Below are 22,510 nucleotides of genomic sequence, written 5' to 3'. Positions count from 1 at the left end.
AAGGCAAAAACATAGTTTCTGGTTTCAAGGTAGTATTAAGTTATAATTATTCCTGTTTTACAGATGAGAAAATTGATGTTAATCAAAAGAAAACCGACAATAATGTAGAATGACAAATGTGAAAATATATTTATAATAGAATTGTACATGTTTAACATATGTTGGATTATTTTGGAGAAAAATTTGGAACACAAGGTTTTGCAAGGGTGACTATTGAAAACTATCTTTGTATGTATTTTGAAAATAAAAAGCTACTATTAAAAAAGAAAGAAGAACTATATTTTCATTCTGTCTTTCTATCCCTGGATCCTTATACACTATAGACATGCTTATTGAATGGGACTCTCACCAGCCAGGAACAGAGTCAGAGCATGCACTGCAATATGCAAATACTACTAAATAAATCCAGCACTGGCCACATGGCTAACCTAAATACAATAGTTCATTTACTAGGAATAGGAACATGCCAATATGCTTAGAGGCTCAGGGACAACTAATTCTAGTTCAATACTTCTTCAAAGACCTTTGAAGAACACTGACAAGACAAACAGCTTTGTAAGACTTTGGAATGCAGATAAATGTAATGAAGATCTACCATTTCAGAGAATTCTAGATGAAACCTGTTCCCCATTCCCCTGTCAGAAGAGTGATGGACTTGAGATGAAGAAAGAGACATACATTTTTTGGACATGATTAACACAAGGATTTTTTTTTTTTTGACAACACATATTAAAGAGTTGTTTTTTTTTCTTTTTCCAATGGGAAAGAAAGAAAATAAATGCTATTCATGTAAAATTTAAATTAAGAACAAAATGAAATTATTTCAAACAGTAGAAAACCTAAAAAAAACCATTTACTTTATAATGCATTCTACATATTCTGTATTATTTTTATATTATTATTTTTGGCTTAGGATGTTGCTGATTTCCCTTTCCCCTGCCAGCATGATGTAGAGATAAGGAGGAACAACATCAAAGAATATGGCTTTGTATTGCTCAAGACCACAAATGTGTCACTTCTGCTGTCTAACTAACTGTACTAACTATCTCAGTGTCCTAATCTATAAAAGGAGGTGGTTAGGTTGGATGATTTGTACATTAAAATTCCCGATGCCTGTTAGATGGAATCCTCAGTGACTAGGCCCAATGCAAATTCATGTTCTTTACTGATGCCATTACTCTGGTTTCATAATTCTTTTATTTGTTTGTTTTGCTTTCTCCTGAATCCTCTTCTTAACATCCATCCTCAATAGATGACTTTATTTTCTACTTTATGGCAGAGATGGAAATCTTCTCCAAAGATCAATACCCAGACTGTCTTTGCTATTTTCATACATCATCAATGTCCTCCCTGGCCTTTGGTCTTAGAAAAAAAGTCCTGTTCTCACTTTCTAAGGATAACGTCTTTATCTATGCCATTGATTTTTGAGAAAAAGGGGAGTAACCAGGATGAGGAAGGGCTGTATATAAGTTGGACTAGCTGGGGTCTCTAAGATGCTAAAATTCTGAGATCTCATCTTCCTCCTTTTTTCAAGCCATTGTCTTGGGATTTTTTCCCCTTTCTACTTTTTCAGTCTTCTTTCATCTTATACTACCTTCCTTCCTGTAGCTATGTCCTTTGCCATCCCATGACACTGACCTCCTGGCATTTCCTCACAGAGAATGCTCTACCTCCTAAGTATTTTCACTGGTTGTCTCCTCACACCAGAATATTCTCTTCCTCATTTCTGCTTCCAACTAAAATGTCATTGTTCCCTGAAAGCCTTTCCTAAGCCCTCTTAAGTCTAGTGTCTTCACACTGCAGGTTGTTTTCAATTTATCCTGAATGTAACTTGTCTGTAGGGCATTGTTTGCATGCCATCTCCCCCAATAGATGGTTCTTGAGAGAAGGGACTATCTTTTCCATTTCTTTTTAACTCTAGTGTTTAGAACAATGTCTGGAACATAGTAAATGCTTGACCAATGTGTAATGACTAACTTTTTCTTGTATATTCTTGTTACCTTAGGAGCAGAATACTTAGGTAAGAGAAGGCTTCAAGGATCTTGCAACATGGGAAGAAATCTGCTCATTGGTGGATAACCAGCTGGTATTCATATACTGGGGCCCACAGATGGTGTTCTTCAAATGGGGAAGGAGAACGTACTGAGAAAAAATGTTGCATGTGGAAATGGAGAGAATATGCGGTCCAAAGAAAAAATATTGACGATAGGGACAGAATGCTAACCAATTAGAATGGCATATACCAGTGATTGACTTTTATTTTCCACATTTTAAAAATAATAATATGTTTACCTGAAATCATTAATCCCAAGGGACTTACAGCATAGCAAGTTTGCTATTCAACCCCTTTCAAAATAAATAACAATTTGCTTAAGACATTTTCATTTGAAATAGCTGCAAAATTATGATAAAAGGTCTATTATGTTTTTTTTAGGTCCAGGAGCATTTTATTATATTTTGACATTTAAAAAAATTCTATGTGTCATCAGTTCAGTATAAAATGAGCCCTATTATAGGAAAAATTCGGGGCAGGACTCCAATCTTTAAAAAGAAGCATGATCACGACCAGGTACAATTCTAAAGAAACAGTGATGGAATGTGTGTGTGTGAGAGAGAAAGAGAGAGAGAGAGAGAGAGAGAGAGAGAGAGAGAGAGAGAGAGAGAGAGAGAGAGACTTCTTAAGTGAGAGATGAATGGAGGAAGACATTTTCAGAAACAGCATGGAAATTTGTTTGGCTTTATTATTTGTGTTAGTTATGCAGACTTTGTTTTTGTTTTCCTTATTTTTTCCCCGGTGGAACAGGGAGGTAGAAGGTGAGAAAGGATAGGGATTGGGGTTGAGAAAGAAAGAAAGAAGGGAGGAATGAAGGAAGGAAGGGAGGAAAGAAGGAAGGAAAGAAAGAAGGAAGGAAAGTAAAAGAAAGGAAATAAAGAAGAAAGGAAAGGAAAGGAAATGAAGGAAGGAAAAGAAACAAGGAGGAAAGAAGGGAGAGAGGAAGGAAGGTTTGTAAAGTGGTTAGCATAATGCCTTGCACATAGTAAGTGCTTAATAAATGCTGTCCCTTTCTCCTCCTTGCACAAATCACTAAACCTCTCTGAATCTCAGATTTTTCACCTGTAAAATGGGGATAATAACAAATGATTTCAAGGGTTTTTATGAAAAACAAATGAAATAATATATCATAAACCTTTATAAACTAGATATAGAAAGGTTAGCCATGATTAACAATAGTATTACTAAATATTGGTATTACCATTAATATCAATTTGGATACCCATCACAACAATACTGATTCCTCTTCCCCATCACAATCCTTCAAATATTTGGAGACAGCCATCAGGAGTCCCCTTGAATCTCTTCTCCCATCTGAACATCACCCTTTCCTTCAATCCAGCCTCATAGTGGGCTAATTTTGACTCAATCAAATTATCTCTGGGATTTCTTTTAACTCTGGGATAGTTGGGGGGAGGCGTGCTTAATTTGGAGTCATTATACTAGGATTTGAATTTTGGCTTTGCCATTCACTTTAGGTAAATCACTCCAATAATAAAGATGCTGATGCTGATGATGTCTAGAATGCATATAACAATTTAATGGATCCTTACAATAACTTTATTAGGTAGATATCATTAATTTCACATTTTATAGAGCACACTTAGGTTGGGAGGATATGAAGTGACTTGTCCAGGTTCCCATACAAATATGAAATAGGATTTGAATTCAGGTCTTCCTGAGTGCAAGTCCAAGCCCTTTTGGTCATGCTACCTAGCTGCCTATGAGACTCACCTCTTTGAGAAGTTTAGATGAAATGGTTTCTGGGATCTCTTCCAGTTTTGAACTGTATGATTTAAATCTATAGGAGAGATGTTAATTTTGATTACATTCCTCCCAGATTATTAAGAGTCCTTCCTAAATGGAAGAATTAAGACCCATCTCTTCCTAGTCCTGACCATGCTGCTTCTCCTGACCTAGTTTAATATCACATTGGCTCTTGGAGGGCTGCTGACTCCTGTTGAGATAACTAAATTCTCAAGAATCTTCTTCAGTGAACTGACAGCTAGCCACACTTAGCCCTATTTTGTTCTTGGCTGGCTAATCTCACATAACAACTAAGCCCTAAAAACTATCTCCAGGGATGATAGAGTGTTAAACCTGGAGTTCGGAAGACCCATCTTCCTGAATTCAAATCTGGTCCCAGCCATTTACCATCTCTGTGACCTTGGACAAGTCACTTAACCTGTTTGCCTCAGTTTCCTCATCTGTCAAATGAGCTGGAGAAAGAAACAGCCAACTAATATTTCTGACCCCAAATGGGTCAGAACAGACTGAAATGGCTCAATTACCACAACAGCATTTGTATGATTACAAAGAAAGTGGGTTGGTCAGGAGATAAAACTACTGTGCCAGTATCCTCCAAAAATGAACATACCAAGAAAAAATATCAAGATATTGTACAGAGTGGAAAGGGGTACATGGGAATGAGAATTTTTTAAAGACACAAATTATGTGTCCGGCACTGTATCAAGTTTATAAACACTATCCCATTTGATAACAATTCTGAGAGTTGTATTCTATTATAAATCCCCATTTTACAATTGAAGAAACTGAGGCAAGTAGCATCTAAATGATTTGCCCAGAGTCATAGAGCTAATAAGTGTAGTTAGAATGCCTAATTTGCAATCAGGAAGATCTTCAAATCTTGTCTTAGATACTTTCCAAGGGAACAAATTGAGCTGAGTCAATCAGCCTCAGTAGGCCTTAATTTCCTCATCTATAAAATGATGGGATTTAATTTGATGATCTTAAAGATCCCTTTAAGTTCTAAATCTATGATCCTATAGGAAAACCGGGCCAAGAGTTGTACTTTCTGGATAGACGTGAATGGGTTGTACTGTGCCTCACTGGAGGGAATAACTATACCTGGGGAAATCACAGAATCCACAGGAGTCTAAGTGCTTCAGGCCTATTCTCTCATCTGCCTCCCTCCCAACCCCCACCACAAAGTAAGGATGAGTTTGTCAAAGTATACAATTGCTTTCACAATTGTACCGTGCTACAGTTCTAAGCTGAACTTCTTCATAATAACTGTAATTTACATCTAGCCAACAGAAAACAGGTGTTTTCAGTCATCTCAGCCTTCGGCCGGGTGTCCCAGCTCTGTGTGGTGGGGAATGTGCACAGAGCTTCCATTGTTCCTTGAAGCCCTCTCCTCCTCCTTCTTCGAAAAGGATTATACAAGATTGCCTTGCTCTCTGAGTGACAATGAAAGGCCCCAAACAAGAACCAGTTTCAGGGTCACTGCAGAAGAGTCTCTATGAAAAAGAATAATTTTAAAAAAAAACACCCAAGCATTCATCTCTGACATTTTCATAAACTAAGCTATACTTTAAGGGCATTCAGTGTTTTAGAAATAGGTCACCTGAATCCACAGGAAGAAAACTGAAAATCATGGCATTTCCTTCCCAAAATATGAATCTAATCTGGCAAGAGAAATAGCCCAGCTGTGAAAAAAGAACTTGCTCCTCCACCCAAGTTCTAAAAGAAATCAGTCATCGAGTTTAGTTCAAAATGAGGCAGTTCTGGAATCTCAGAGTTGGGGACCAGTTGGTCCAACCAGTTTGTGAACAGGAATCCCCTTCTATAACACCACAGAATAAGCAGTTATTTAGTTTGTGCTAAAAAAAATCTCCAACATGTGAGGATTCAATGCCTCCTGAGGACACCATTTCTCACTGGGGAAGTTTTAATTGTTGGGATTTTTTTAAATCTAACTGGCTACCTACTCCATCTACTCATTCTCTTAGATCTACTCTTGAACAATGAATGGATCAAGGAAACCCTTATGCTCTTCCTTTAAATGCTTTTATATGAGTAGCACATAAAAGCTAGGATGAAAAAAAAAATCCCTGAATAATTTCCCTTTATTCCCAGTTTTGCTAGTGTTACTGAATGGTGTGGGGATTTAGTCTGTACCCTTGGACCAAATGCCTCTTCCTGGCACTGCTGCCCTATGGTGTCAATTCATTAGAATTTAAGTTCTGAATACAGAATTAAGAACTTAAAGGGGTCTTTAAGATCATCAAATTAAATCCCATCATTTTACATATGAGGAAATTAAGGCCTACCGAGGCTGACTCAGCTCAATTTGTTCACTTGGAAATACAGAATTAAGTTCTGTATTCCCAGAACTAAGCATAGAATTTGACACATAATAAACACTTGTTCATTTATTCATTCATTTTGCAACCTTCACACCATACCATTGCTCCTACCCTGAATTTCTAACCTGGAACTCCATTTCCTGCTTCAGGGCCCATACACCTAAGCGGTGACAGCTCATCACATAACCTGAACTGTTTGTATCCATCCCACCACAGACCTTTGTGAGTCAGAAGACTGGGGAAACAGAGGAGGTGTGAGTTCACCTCTCACATTTTTACATCACCAGTTGTGCGCAAAGAAACTATGGTGCAGACCTGGGACAGCTAGGGTTAAATTTGCCTCCAGGAAGACCTTGCTGTGGGCTTTTTGGGCTGAAAAAATATAAAAGAAGTTTTTCTGACTTTGGGGGGAGTTTCTTAGATTCCCTCTTTGTGAACATCATTCATTTGCTTTTCTCTTTTACATTTTTTGTCACCTTGAGAACCATATTTTTGGGGGAAAGGAAGATGGGGTATTTGAATATATTGTAATAGAATGATCTGTTTGTTTAAACCGTTGGGTTCTGAATGACCCACATTACCAGATGTGGAATGGTGTCCAAGTCTCCACATCCTATCTTTTAGACATCTTCGTGACAAACCAACAAATCTCTCCCTTATCCAGCCTTTGTTACTACATTCCCTCCTTACTCTAAGAGTAATAATTAAATCATCACTGCCATACTTGCAAAAGACATCTTAATTATTTGCATGAAAGCCCTAATCCCCTTTCCAGTCTCTTAAATGAGGCCATATCTCCTTCCTCTGATCACCTCTCCCCTACATGCAAAGTCTTGACCTATTATAAAGCCCTGGGTTGGCAAGGGCCATACTGTCTTGTCTCCAGCCCTTAGCTGTACCTAGCACACTTATGTAGTAAATGTTTCAATGTCTTTATATTTCCTTCCTTCCTTTTTTTCTTCCTTCTTCCCTCCCTCCCTTTCTCACCTTCCCTCCCTCTTCCTTCCTTCCTTCCTTCCTTCCTTCCTTCCTTCCTTCCTTCCTTCCTTCCTTCCTTCCTTCCTTCCTTCCTTCCTTCCTTCCTTCCTTCTTTTCTTTCCTTCCTTTCCTTCCTCCCTCCCTCCCCCTCTCTTTCTTTCCTTCCTTCCTTTTCTTTTTGTATCAGGTAAACATATGGAAAATCTCTGTAGTCCATCAGATATTGGGTCATAATATTCATCACAACTATGCAGAAAAGTTTTCTCAGGGCAGCAATTTTGAACTATGGTCCACCCAAGTCTCTTATTCGTGCATACTCTCCAAATCAGCAGTAACACTACAATTTGGTCCATATTCAAAACAAAGGAAAGAATATGTATACCTCAAAATTATAGCTCCTCCTGTAGTGGCAAAGATCTGTAAATTAAGGAGGCACTTATGTAATAGCTGGAGAATGACAGAACAAGTAATGTTATATTAATGTAATGTTATACTCTTGTGCTATAAGAAATGATGAAGGGGATGGTTTTCAGAGAAATCTGGGAAGACTTGTATGAACGGAAGCAAAATAAATGACAGAACAAGGAGACAGAACCACCACATTGTAAATGCAAACAACTTTGAAAAACTTAAGTACTGATCAATACAACGAATAGCCATTATTTCAGAGGTCCTGATGATGAAGCATACTACTCTCTTCCAGATAGGTGATGGATTCATAATGAGCCACAGATATTTTAAAACATGTCCAATTCAGGAATTTCTTTTGCTTTACTACTCTCTATCTCTCTGTCTCTCTGTCTCTGTCTCCCTCTATTTCTCTCTCTCTTTCTCTGTTTGTCTGTTTCTATCTCTGTCTCTCTCTTCACAAATACATACAGGAGGGGAAGAGAAAATAAATTATTAATTAAAAATATTTTTTTTCATAAAAATAGAGGAAAGAGGTTGCATCTGTTGGTAATTTTGAAGTGTAAAACTTCCTTTAATGTTGCATCCAGAAATATCTCTGTTTCTCTCTAATCTTTTAGGTCCCTCTGAGATATAGCTTGGACTGCTTAGCTTGGTAAACAGTGGAAAAACTTCATTAAATAATTTTGAGTACAGACCAGCTGGCTCTACTCTGGAGTGGACATAACTATCATTAAGACATTTAGGATTAGATTCTCATAGATTTAGGGTTGAAAGGGATCTCAGAAGTCATGTAAATCAAACTTCAAATTTTATAGAAGAGTTAAATAAGGCCACAGGGCAGCTAGATGGCATTGCTGTGGACAGAGTACCTGAGTTCAAATTGAGCCTCAGATACTTACTAGTTGTGTGACCCTGGGCAAGTCACTTCACCTTGTTTGCCTCAATTTCCTCATCTATAAAATAAGCTAGAGAAGGAAATAGCAAACTACTTTAGTATCTTTGCCAAGAAAACCTCATTTGGTCATGAAGAAACAGATATAACTAAAAATGACTGAACATAATAACTGAGGCCCAGAGAGAGTGCCTTGCTTAGGACATGTTTACAGGTAGTGTGTAGAAGTGAAATCTGAACCCAGGTTCTGTGCAACACAATTTCCATGTATGATTCTGATTTGAAAACCCCTATAAGAATCAAAAATCTGTTTCTATTCCCAATGACAAGTTAGTGCAAGCTAACTTGATGGATTCTTTCTTCATCCCATTTCTGACACAAGATTGCTGAATGCTGGGGCTCAATGGCACCTTAGAAGTCTGGTCCAATCCTTCATTTTACAGACAAAGAAACTGGACCCCAGGAAAGAGAAAGTGATTTGTCAAATATTACTTAGTAAGTAGGATGGATGAGGCTTTAACTTCAAATTCAAGACCCTAACTACTCTGATGCCCTGTTATGATGATGGAGTGAGTAAAGTTGCGTTAAGTCAAACAACAGCTACTCAATAAATTCTCCCTCTTTTTAAGAAAAGTTGAAAGAAAGAATCTTCTTTGTCTTTGTCATGATCCATTACCAAGAAAATACAAGAGGGATATGCCTAGAGGATTCACATCCTAAACAGATAAAAAAAAACAAACCCCAAAATAGGCACAGTGCCAGATTCTGGCACTGGAAAATGACAAAGTATTGATGTCAAAGTAGGAATTGGTCTTGCTATTTGCAACTCTAAAATTACTTTGTTACCATTACATTGGTCAAATTAGTAGGGTTTTTTTTTTTAAGTGACATATGTCTTGAATAGAGGAATAGTGGAGAGGACATTAATTTTAGAGTCAGAGAGCCTGGTTAAAATTATCTCTAGCACATATTACTTACATGACTTCATGTGAGTCACTTAACCTCTTGGTACCTCAGTTTCTCCATCTGTATTAAGATGACCAAGCTGGAAAGCCTCCAGTAATGGCTACATGTCAGTCATGTAGAAGTATTCCCCCTTGATCAAATACTCTTCAACCACCTACCTATCACAAGACCACAAAATACAAAACCAACTCTGCTGGTTGCTTATCAGGGAGTGTCCTTCCATTCCCCTATGGCCCTACTCACAGTTCTTATAACTTCCTAAACCAAAGTGCCCCTTTCTGGCTATTTCTTCCCTTTGGGAGTTTGTTTCTCCTCTTAGAAGATATGCTCCTTGAGGACAGAAGCTATATTTAATTTTTTCTTGACTAAAGTATGAACTTCTCTGTTGTACAGACTTTTTATTTGTACCCAAAGTACTTAGCACAATTTGTGGCACAAAGAAATCACTTAATAAATGCTTTTTAAATTTATTCATTCCAGGATTGCAGTGTTTTGCATTGGCAACACCTAGCACAGTGCCTTAATCAGTAGGTCCTTAATTAATACTTATTGAATGGGGATGGATAACTATATTGAATCTACTCAGCTACATTTTGTTTCTTTCTATCTCTCTCTGACTTTCACTCTCTCTCTCACACACACACACCCCTCATACACCCCACATGCCACAAATGTATGTCTAAAATTAGTCACAATTTCAAACTTTGGAGAAAAAATGATCTACCAGGTCTATTTTCCTTTTCATTTTAAATCCAGTGAAACCAGCTGAGAAATCAGAGGAATGTCCACAGAAAAGGATTCTTTTCTAAGTGACTGCATGTAGACTACATTCGGTTTGGATGAAATTAGGTTGGCTGGGGGAAATAAATAGCAGAGCCTTAAATCATTTCCTTAGCCAAGGTGATAACTAACAGTACCAAGAATAAATACACAAAATGATAGCAGATCTAATTATAAAGACTCTCTATGTCCCTGCTTTGTTAGTGCAGTGTAGTTATTTTTCTATATTTTGACAAAATGAGAAAAAATATCCTGTGCTTCATGAAGCAAAGCCATCAGGAAACACCTCAGAGCGACAGCTCACCTCATCCCTATGGTTCTTGATCGGCATACAAAGAATACTTTGGGTCTTGTAGCCTGTGATTTGGTCCACTTCCGCATTGAACCTTGGATCCTATGAAGAAAAAATAAATTGAATTAAATAACTTGCTGGTACAAAGATGGATTTCCTCTTCTGGGGTTTATGAGATTAAAAGAACTTAACCTCCTTCATTAACATGACTAACGATTCTGGCACTGGAAAATGCATCAAAACCTGTCAATTGATGTCTTCTTTAACAAGAAGAGACTTAAGAATTATTTTTCAATGATTTGAGAAATATAAGCAGTCATGGACAGAAACAAATGCTGACAAATATAATTTGGAAAAGTCTGAATTCATTCACCCAACCGGTTCCAGGCCCAAGGACTATTTTCAGTTTCATGCAAAATTTGGCAGTATCCAGCTGCTAGCCTTCTCAATCCACATTTACAGCTAACACTCCCCACTTTTAATGCTTGGATCCACACGCAGGAAAGAGGCAGTGTGGGGTAGTAGAAATCACACTAGCACAGTGAAGACCTGGTTTCAAATTCCATTTCTGTTGCTCATTGCCTATAGGACTTTGGGCAAGACATGTCCTCTGTGTGGTACCTTGGTTTCCTCATTGATAAAATAAAGGGTTTGGCCTCTGAGGATCCTTCCAGAGCTTTCCACAATTAAATACAAGTACATACATCCCTCTGGCAGCTTCACTTTCCCTCAGTGAATGTTTAAATCTCTCTTTACACTTAACTAGGGACTAACCATGTACAAGGATTTTGTCTCCTAATTCTTGTCTTCCCTCCCCAAAGAGTTTCGGAAGAGACAAAGAACAAGGTGAATTCTTAGGAGTCTTTGCTGAGAGACTTGACCATAGCAGAGAAGTCACATGACCAGAAGGAGGCTCTGTTCTATCATCACATGAAAATTCAAATATTCATTCATTTTTCAATGAGTATTCATTCAATGCCTAATAAGTGCCAGGTACTGGGGAGGATACCAAGTCAAAAGGGAAGTATTCCCTTTCCCCAAAGAACTAATAATTCAATGGACAGAAGATTTTAGCTGGGGTCCTTGAAGTTGTTTAATATTTTCATAACAGTATTTCATTATAATAACTAATTTCCTTTGAAATCCTTTGAATTTTATTCATATAATTAGAAATATGATTCTGAGGAGTCCACAGGCTTTGCTAGCCATCCCAAGGGGTTCAGGACATAGAAAAGGTTAAGAATCCCTAAACTAGAAAAATATTATATATATATTAAGATAATCAAGTTCACTGTCTATCCCCTTTCATAAATTTAGTGGGTTCTCCCCTTCAAAGAACACTCTTGAAAAGCTATAAACATTCTCTGATACTAAAGGATCATAGGTAGAGAACTATGAGGGACTTTAAAGATCAGCTAGTTCAACTTCCTTTTTACAGCATAGGAAACTGAGGCCCAGGAAGTTACATGATTTGATGGGTCGCAACTAGAAGAGCTGGGATTTGAACATTGTATTTCCAATCCATTTCTCTTTTTACTGTGCATCTAATGACCTGGAAATGTTCTGGTAATTCTTTTGGAACTGCCTTCAGAGCTCACTCTTTTGAACACAAATGCCTGATACTTTCTATTCTACTTTTTTTTTTTTTTTCATAGGAGTCATCAACATGAGAGGCAGTATAACATAGTGATTATAGGGCTAGACTTGAAGTCAGAAGCCCAAGGTTCAAATTCTCAGATAACATTTGCTAATTATATGACTCTGGGCAAATCACTTAATTTTTGTGTGCCTCAGTTCCCCATCTGAAAAATTAGGGGGTTGAATTCAATCACCACTAAGATCACTTCTGCATCTAGATCTATGATACTGTGTATGACATTGGACAAATCACTTATTTTCTCATTGTCTGAATTTCCCCATCTGTAAAAGGAAAGGGTTGGAATCATTGACCTCTAAGCTCCTTTTCAGAGCTAGATCTATGATTCTATGTGATATTGGACAAGTTACTTAGCCTCTCTGTGCCTTAGTTTCCCCAACTGTAAAATGAAGGAATCAGCCTCAATGGTCCCTGTCTACTCTAAATGTACAAATCTGTAAAGAGTAGTATCTAAGTCCTCCAATCTCTCACTACTCATTTCTCCATTGTCTCTTTAGGTATCTGTTTTTGATTTTTCAGAGATCATGCTTTTTCATGATTTATATATTTCATTCGTGTTACTTTATTGTCATGTCTTATAGAACTATTAGAATTCTATTTTCTATTTTGATTTTTTGTATTTTGATTGAATTTTTCTATTTTATTTTTTATTTTTGTTTTTTATTGTATTTTAATATTGAATATTCCTCCAGTAAGGTTCTACATAGTTCTCCATTATGAAGTTCTAGGGCTCAACTGCCCTGGGTTCTCAGAAGCCATGCCAAGAACCCAGTGATGGACTATACAGCTGTCATCCCAGAATCATCAGGGCTAATTTGGAGAAGTCCATTTCCAAGTGGCTCCTGGGTGATAAACCATTTACTAGTTACTAAGTCCTAGAAGAAAAGAGATCATCATTGATAAAAGGAGTACCTATTTATATGGGGTGAAGGCCCTTTAAGTATGGAAAGACTATATCCAAATCTCAAGCACCCTTTAAGTACAGAAGTATCTTAAGGATGAACAGGTTAAATTTCTGCGTTTCTGACTGTAGTATCTAGTGTAAAATGATTCCCATGTTGCAAATTGGGGGGGGGGGCGACACATTGGGGAAAATTTAATAATAATACTAATAGCTGACATTTCTATTACACTTTACAGATATATCTCATTTTAGCCTAACAATGACCCTGCATGTAGGTACTTAAATAGTACCTTTTACAGATGAGGGATCTGAAGCTGAGAGAATAATAAGCAATTTGCAGAATGTCCCAAAACTTGTCAGTGAGAAAAGCAAGATTTGAACCCAGCTTTATCTGGCTAGTCCTCCATCCACTATGACACATTACCTTTCCATATATACAAAGGCTTTCTTTAAATAGATGGAATTTTCAAGAGTTCTCTGATGAGAAAACATGGTGCCATGGATAAGGTACTAGACTGAAAGTCAAGAAGACAAGTTCAAATTCCACAATTACCACTTAGTAGCTGTATGATCCTGGCACTTAATATATACATGTTGGCTGATTTCATCTCTTTGTCTCTTGGGCTCCTCATCTATAAAATGATGGGACTGGATATGATGCCTTCTAAGGTTCCTCCAGTTCTAGAACTGTGATCACATTTGGAAAGTAAGAGGGAAATTCTTAATAAAGAAATTCCACTTGAAAAAAGTTCCTACACACTGAACCATATCCTCTATTTCCTCTCTCCATTACTCTTTTCTTGAGGACATGCTTTCCCATAGTTCATACATACACACACACACACACCCATCCTCTGGAATAATACTGGTGTCAAATTTCATAGGAGAAATGAATTTGGGGGGATGAGTTTTTTCACGAAACAATTCGAAACCTTATACCAGCTTTATGGATTCAACACCAATAGGCACCTACACATCCTGATTTTCTTTAGATACTTTTTGTATGAAATTCTCAAATTAAGATATCAGAATTTTTACTATAATTCAGCTGAACTGCAAGTCACAATGTTCAAGAAAATCACTAATTACCATTATGCCATCTATTTTTCAATCTATCATGTATAGTAACTACCTGCAATCTTTACCAGATTTGGCTTTTTAAGGACAAGAAAGATCTCAACATTCAATGGTTTGTTATGTTAATCATTTAGATTTTCCCATCAGACAATTTATGGTCTCTGCCACTTCCTGGTTCCCAAACCCCCAAAGACATTTATTTGTGTTTAAGTTCCAAGCATGGAAGAAAAATGTTTATAGGATCACGAGATCAAAACATTTTTAGAGCTTGAAGGGAACTCCAATGTCATGTTATTCAACCCCCTTAACTTTACCCAAGAGCCAGAAAGGCTTAGGGAGGTAGTGTCTCTCTCAAGGTCAGATCAGTAATGAGGAACTGAACTAGGATTTCTGATTTGAAATTCTGTGAGGTAGTGGGGGTGGAGGAGTAGTGGGAAGAGAGAGAGAAAGAAGAGAGAGAGAGAGAGAGAGAGAGAGAGAGAGAGAGAGAGAGAGAGAGAAAGAGAGAGAGAGAGAAAGAGAGTATTTATAACATATTTCTCTTTCACTTGAGCATGGGTACTGTTTAGGTCAACTTAGGATTTGCTTAGAAGCTGTTCATATAAACTACTCAAAACAACACTAATGAATCATTTCCACATTCCTTTTTAACACTGTAAGTTGATGGAAGCCATCCAGCTGGGTTTCAAATCATTGCCAGACTGTATAGTACATCCATGGTATGGTAGCAGCAGACATCTACTGAGGACACAGCCTGTGTGTTTTCCTCCAAGTTTGACTATTTATTTTATATTTAAGAATGTGTATGTGTATTCATATATATATGTGTGTATGTGTATATAGATATATAAGTGAATGTACAAAGAACAAAGTTGTTGAATACGGGGATAAAAACTACAACATACACAGGAAAACAAACAAAAAGTCCCCGGTCTCAAAGAGCTCACAGTCATATGTGTGTGTGTGTGTGTGTGTGTGTGTGTGTGTGTGTGTGTGTGCACCCTTCTGTCCTCTTAAAACCTCCTTTAAAGCCAGCTCCCAGGCTAGGTTCTACCATACCCTTGAGTGATAATGATGAGGTTTAGATTTTGGGGTTCTCTTTAGTAGAGAACCAAATGATAAGGTCTAAATTTAGGGAACCAAAATGAGATTAGGGTTTCTGGTGGTCAGGGAGTTAAATGATAAGGTCTAGTGGCAGGTTTGGCTCTTTTATAATAGGAGCTTTGGCTACAAGCTGAAGGGAACTCGTGGGTGGAGTCCCAAGTTGGCTCAACTACTCGCTGGGTTTCAGTTTGACCTGGAATTCAATGAGTTTCTTCAATTCAATAGGATTGGAATTCCTTTTGCTAGATAACAAGAATGAAACTGTCTTGTTTGCTTTCCCTCAAGCGGGGGTCCCTCACTGAGGCAGAGTTGAAAGAGATTTTCTCCTTTAAGGATTTTTAGAGTTTTGGGGTCCCTTCTTCAATAACTTTATTCCCTCATCTCTTTTCAGTTTTTATCTGTGTACTATCTTCCCATAGGCAGTTAGGTGGATAAGAATGCCATAACAGACTCTTCCTGAGTTCAAATTTGGCCTCAGACAGGTATTAGCTGTGTGACCCTGAGAAAGTCACTTAACTCCACCTCAGTTTCCTCATCTGTAAAATGAGCTGGAGAAGGTAATGGCAAACCACTTTATAATCTCTGCCAAAATAATCCCAAATAGGATCGGGAAAAGTTAGACACAAATGAATAACAACATACATAGCCTAGACAGTCCTCTCCCATTAGATTATAAACTCTTTAAAGGCAGGGGGCTGACTTTCTTTTTCTTAATTGCTCCCTAGTACTTTACACAATACCTGGCACATAATAGATATTTAACAAATGTTTACAGACTGACCACACATACACACACACACCCAAAATCTTAGTGTGATTTTTAAACTATTATAGCTTTAATTTACTTGTCTTGTTTTTTACATGGTCCTTTTAAAATATAATTCTCCCATCCTACTACCTACTAAATGAACCCTCCCCATAACAAAAAAAAAAAAAAAAAAAGTAGCTGTAAGTTCAACAGTGACCACTGAAAGCTTATGCAGCATTATGTACTCATGCTCCCTGACTCAAGAGGAGATATAACATTAATAATGAGAATGATGATATAATGATAATAACAATAATACAAATAATGATACTGGTATGATAATAATAATACTAATAATGGCAATAATATCTACCTCACAAGGTTGTTGTAACTACCAAAGCAGAGACTGCCTTTATACTATGTTTAGCAAAATGCCTGGCACATAATAGGTGCTAAACAAATTTTTATTGACTGATTGACTAAATCACAGTGCCTTTCATGGCAACCATTGCCACATATATATTGTTTCTCCTTTTAGAATGTAAGATCCCTGAGAATGTGAGATCCCTTTTAGAATGTAAGATCAGTAACTGGCCTTATTCTTGTCTTCATGTCCTTAGAGTTTAATACCATGTATTCAGCACAGAGTAAACATTCAATAATTTTTTTTCAAATTCATTCACGTTTTTTTCCTATAAGAATTACCCCAGTGCCATACCACTGTACGCTATACTCAGATCCTGCTCTGGGGTCCTACCTTCCTATTTAAAGAAAGCTCACTATATTTATTCTGACCTGGACTCATTCCATAACTTTCCAATCATCTTTACTTATTTCATTAATTACTAAGTACTTTCTCTAGTACCTCCAAAGTTTATTTCCTACATCACCATTCCCATAGCCTTCACCCTGGTGTGAAACTTCATGACTTCTCACTTAGACTGTTGTCATAATCTCTTAAATTATCTCCCCATCCCCAAACCATCCTACTCATGTGGTTGCCAAATTGACCTTTCTGACCAGAATAGTCTGATTACATCCTCTGATCAATGTAAAAATTTGAAAACCAACTCAAACAACAACAACAACAACAACAATCCCAAACTCCTAAAGTTGGCATTTGACATCCTGGTCCCAATGTAGTTCTCCAGACTCACCCAATAACTACTTCATTTTGCTTCAGAAAGACAGGTTCTTTATTGCAACCATCCTCCAGACCATTTGTGTAGCCTATGCCTTAAGTTTCCTTTCCTTCCTCCACTTCAACTACTGAAAATTCTTCTCACCTTTCAAAGTACAAATCAAATGACCCTTCTTTCTGAAGACTTCTCTGTACTCAAGCCAAACAGGAGTGACCTCTCAACCTTGTCTTTGAACTATTGGAGTATCTGGTATCTCTTAGCCATTTTTGCATTCTACTCCATATTATGTTTACTTGCATGGATGTCTCAGAGAGACAGCATACTGTAGTGGATAGTGAGCCATCCTTGAAAACAAGAAGCCCTGAGTTTGAATCTGATCTCCAACTTATCCTGGCTATGTGACTTTGGACAAGTCATTTGATCTCCTAGTGCCCTAAATTACTCTACAATGATACAGAATGCAGAGAATATGCTGACTTGTCTTAGGGGATAGAGTTTTGAAAACTCTGAGGTCTAATCCCTATCTTACTATCCCCTGTTAGACTATTAGTTCCTTTAAGGCAGGACCCATGTCACATAAATCTTGGTATTTTTCTCAGAGCCCAGTGCTTTGCACATAATATATCCTCAGTATACCTCTAGCCAAAACCTAGTATTCTCATCACCTTTCCACAACTATGGGCACTGTATCTCCAGTAATTTCTACATGGTCCAAAGTACCTTACATTGTTGTATCCCATTCATATTAAGAATTAGTTGGTACAGTTCATAGAATTCTGGACTTGGATTCAGAAAGATCTGAGTTCAACCTTAGACAGATTCTGCTTTGTTTCATTCTTTGTTTTGTTTTCTTTTGTTTTGTTTTCTTTCTTTCTTTCTTTCTTTTTTTTTTTGTTTAAGGCAACTGGAGTTGACTTGCCCAGGGTCATACAGCTAGTATTAAGTGTCTGAAGCCAAATTTGAACTCAAATTCTCCTGATTTTGGGGTTCCTTTAGCAAAATATAAAGAAAGAAAAGTATCTGTCCCTCTCCAATACTTTCTGTGTGAGCCTTTCTCTAAGTCTCAATTTCCTCATCTGAGGATAAAGTAAGGAATAAATGAGATAAAAATAGGACTGGTGACCTCTCAGAGTCATTGTGAGGATTAAATGAGATAATATTTGTCAAGTGCTTACTTAGCAAACCTTCAAGTGCTATATAAATGATAGCTATTACCATTATTATTAATTATTTTTGTTGTTCTTATTATTATAATTATTATTCCTAAATGAGGAAAAGGCATACTTTCTACTATAAATTTTTAAATGCTGACTCTTAACAATCTTGGTTGGGAGGCATGAGATGTTCATGGTTCAATAATTTAAAAACCATTCCTACAAACAAACAATTCCAAGGTTAATTAGAAACCTATTCAGAAACCTATGGCAAGGTTAGAAGCCCTTTGTGCAGTTAAAAATTTTCTGCTGAAGGCAGAGTAAAAAAACCATTATCTAATTCTATAATGTAAACAATATACTAATTACATGCAAACAGATAAAGAATGAGGATATCAAAGCCAAGAAGCCCTGTGCCAAGTCTAGTTGGCAAATCATCACTTCACTGGCACGCAGGAGTTTACAGAACAATAAGCATGTTCAGACTGTTCCCTGATAGGAATGTCTAATGGTCACATCCCACAATGCATCCATAATGTCACAAATGCAAAATCACTTCATCAAGGTCCCATGGCAAATAGAATCACATTGGAAAGAGCGGTTTCTAACTGGACCACCATGAACTTATTTTTTTCTTCTTTAATATAGTTATGCCTTCATTTCAATAAAATTATTTTCCTTAGTTTATCAACAATTTATGGTGTTTACTATGTGCCAGGAACTGTGCTAACCACTATAAATAATACATTTACAAGTAAATCGTTTTTGCTGTCAAGAAGCTTTATTCTAATGGGGGAAGATTTTTTTTGGGGGGGAAAGGAGGTAATCTTGTATATTTTATTTCATATATTTTAAAATTTAAAGGAAAATAATGGGCACAGTGAATAAAATACTAGATGGGAATCAAGCATACTTAATTTCAAATTCAGCCTCAGCCACTTACTAGCTGTGTAACCCTAGACAAATTACTTCACCTCTGCCTCATCTGCAAAATGGGAATCATAATAACACCTACCAAATAGAGCTGCTGTGGGGATTAAATAATATAATATTTGTAAAGTACCTTGCAAAACTTAAAGCACTATATTAAGAAATTAAAGCTTGAAAACAGTATTCTAGAAAGGGAACCATAGACTTTATCAGACTACCAAAGAGATCCATGATACCAAAGATATTTAGAATGGCTGGTGTAACTGACAGAGCACTGGGCCTAAGGTCAGGAAAAACTGGGTTCAAATTCAAATTCAAATCAAAATGTCAAATCAGACATTTACTAGCTATGTGACATCTGGGCCTTAGTAATTTAATCTATAAAATGAAGGGGATTGGATTTGATGACCTCCCTTTAAATCACTCTATGATCCTTTAGCTTTAATTCTCTGCATGCTTCTATTTGTCTCTGTTAGGCTGGACTTATTAAAAAACAACCAACCAACCAACCAAACAAACAAACAAACAAAACAAATCACAGAATCACAGAACATAGAGCTAAAAGGGACTTCAAAAATCATGCAGTCTAAATCTGTTATGTTTAAAATTGAATTTGTTTATGTATTCACTGATATTCTGGCCTCTCAGAAACCTTTCCCATTGAACCAAAAAAGAAAAAAAAAAAAAGAAAGAAAGAAAAAAGAAAATGCTCATCATAAACACAAGTCCAGCAAAACAAAGTCCACATTGGCCGTAAGCAAAAAAGGTCTGTTTGTCTCTGCAATTTTAGCTCCTTCCCTCTCTGGCAGGAGATGAGTGATATGTTTTCTTCAATCTTCTGGACTCATGGTTCATCACTGCATTGATCACAGTTCTTAAGTCTTTCACAATTGATTGTTGTTACAATATTGCTATTACAGTGTACACTGTTCCCCTGATTCTGCTTACTTCACTTTGCATTAATTCATAGAAGTCTTTCCAGGTTTCTCTGAAACCATCCCCTTCATTACAACTAGAGCCCAAAGTCTTTGCTAAAAAGTGAACTGAAGGGAGATGATGTTCTCAAGAGCAGACTGCAAGAATCCATTAAGGCCAACAAAGGACAATTCTGGTTATACTGCCATGGCACTCCTTCCAACAAATTGTCCTTGAAACGAATTTTAGTTCTTTCTCTGCATCTTTCCTAACTAAAGAATATCAGTGACCATCAACATATCTGTTCCATTTTCCTTGGACACTAACACATAAATGAATTATTGCCACACAAATGGCCTCCAAACTTTTACCACTAGTACACTGCTCTCAGTAAAACATTTCTAAGCATACAACAACATGTGTATTTACTATTTTGCAATTATACACATTGACTGTTGTACTAATAACTGCATATATCATAAATCTTAGACAAAAATTTTACAAGAGGAAATAAAAATGAAACATAATCAATAAAGAGCTATGAGAGTTTATTGCCTAGGGGACTGACACTGTCAGACCAGTGCTTTAGAAAAATCACTTTGATTAACTATGTGAAGGATGAATCAGAGATTGAGATGCAGGGAGATTTATGAGGAGGTTATTTCAATACTCTATGTAATAGCTCATGAGGGCTTGAACTAGGGTGAAGTCTGAGTACAAAGAAGGGAACAGTTGTAAGAGATGCTATGGAGGTCTCAAAATACTAAGATTTGGCAACTGGACGTCTAGGAGAGGAAGGAATGGGAACCTGGAAGTTTCTTGAATGGAAATTCAAGGAATGGAAGTTACTTGAAGACTAGAGGCACTAACAGTAATAAGCAGGTTGGAACAGGAGAATGTTTGGAAGAAAAGAAAATATGTAATGAGATCAGCCCTGTAGATCATAAACCATCTCTATTTACTGATTATGAGTTACACTCTCTCCCCACCTACTAATGTATGAGGGGAGTGCAACTGTTACTGAATTGTTCACCACACTAGGGCACAGAACCAGTCCATCTGCAGTGAAATGACCTGGGGGATAGTAGTATCAAGGGGAGATGTAGTTATGTTGGAGACAAACTCCTCAGCTAGCCACTTTGAAAAAGAGTAGGATGTGACTAATCTTCCTATCTCTTGATTGGCTCATGCCCCAACCCTTGAGCTCAAGCCATGAAAAACACCGTCTTACAGGATAAAACTCTATTTTAAAAAATAGTCATCATTGACTATTAACCCTATTGAAGAAGAAAGTGTTTGGTGAAAAGCCAAGTAAGATTTGAAGCAGAAATATTCTCATTAATAGATCTGACCTGACTCTTCTTCCTTTTCATCTTTAAACAGTCCTATCAGCCTAACTGTTTCATGAACTCAATTGTACCTTTACTCGGTCATCTTGGCTCCACCCTCAATCTTCCATTTCCCCCCTTAGCATTTGCAGAAGCTGGTCTCCATATTTCCCCTCTGAGTCTCAAAATTCAAATCCTTCAAAACTCAGTCCAGGTGCCAACTCTTTCACAAATCCTTTCCTAATCACTCCAAGTCTTAGGACTTAACTCCCTCCTCAATTTTTTTGGTACTGTATTTATTTGCCTTCCCCTTCTCCCCTGTGTGATATCTTGCTGGCACCTAGGACACAGACATCCACAGAGTGGGTGTTGAATGGAATTTGTTGAATGAAATAGAATACAGAATGATTTCTCCACTTCCCCCATCCATCCTAGATAGACATTCATTACCTCATAGGCATCTTTGATGTTCAACGGCTGCCCCAGAGCTGCCACATGACCCACAATTCCCTTGTTCCACTCCAACCGGATACAGCTATTGGAAGCTTCTTCCAGAGTGGAGCCTTCTGCAACATCAAACAGGCGACTGATGAGGAATTTGTCATTGGAGCTGTCCTCACAGACCAGAAAAAGGGAATAGCGATCAGCAGAGATCAGCCCATGGATGTGTAAGAAGATTTTGTGACAAAGCGCTGTGACATCCAAGTGACTAGAAATATCTTTCACAAGCTCCAAGAGCCTTGAACACTGATCTCCTGTATCAGCACCAAACCTGGGAGGCTGCAGAGGCATCTGTTCCTTCTTTTCTGATTCACAAAGGAAGCTCACAGTTCCTTCAGCGTCCTTGACAACAATGGGCCGGAGTGGTCTGTCAAACTCTGAGGCTGAGATCTTCCTGGTGGGAGTGCCAGGGGCAGCAGTGGTCTCAGAATGGGGACTCTGTTGAGTAGGACAAGAGCAGGACTCTGTATGACCTCTGACTCCTTCCTTACAGACTGGGATATGATGAATTCTCTCAGCAAACCATGCATTGACCATTTCTCTGCAAAATGAAATAGGGAAAAAATTCA

General features: G+C 37.4%; 1 protein-coding gene across 3 annotated transcripts in view; it reads right to left on the bottom strand.

Annotated features, from left to right (window-relative positions):
- PDE5A (phosphodiesterase 5A) overlaps window positions 1-22,510 on the bottom strand; it is a 194,408-nt gene that overhangs the window by 129,405 nt on the left and 42,493 nt on the right. For all 3 annotated transcript variants that reach the window (XM_051966434.1, XM_051966435.1, XM_051966436.1), the window contains exons 2-3: window positions 21,891-22,482; window positions 10,494-10,583 (exon numbers count right to left, since the gene is read on the bottom strand). In XM_051966434.1, the coding sequence (XP_051822394.1) occupies window positions 10,494-10,583; window positions 21,891-22,478 (678 nt within the window). In that variant the 5' untranslated portion in view covers window positions 22,479-22,482. The remainder of the gene's footprint in view (window positions 1-10,493; window positions 10,584-21,890; window positions 22,483-22,510) is intronic.

Source organism: Antechinus flavipes, chromosome 6, assembly GCF_016432865.1.
Source record: "Antechinus flavipes isolate AdamAnt ecotype Samford, QLD, Australia chromosome 6, AdamAnt_v2, whole genome shotgun sequence".
In the NCBI taxonomy this organism is placed as follows: Eukaryota; Metazoa; Chordata; class Mammalia; order Dasyuromorphia; family Dasyuridae; genus Antechinus; species Antechinus flavipes.
Note: the sequence above shows the minus strand (reverse complement) of the source record. Positions and strands in the feature narration are given on the sequence as shown.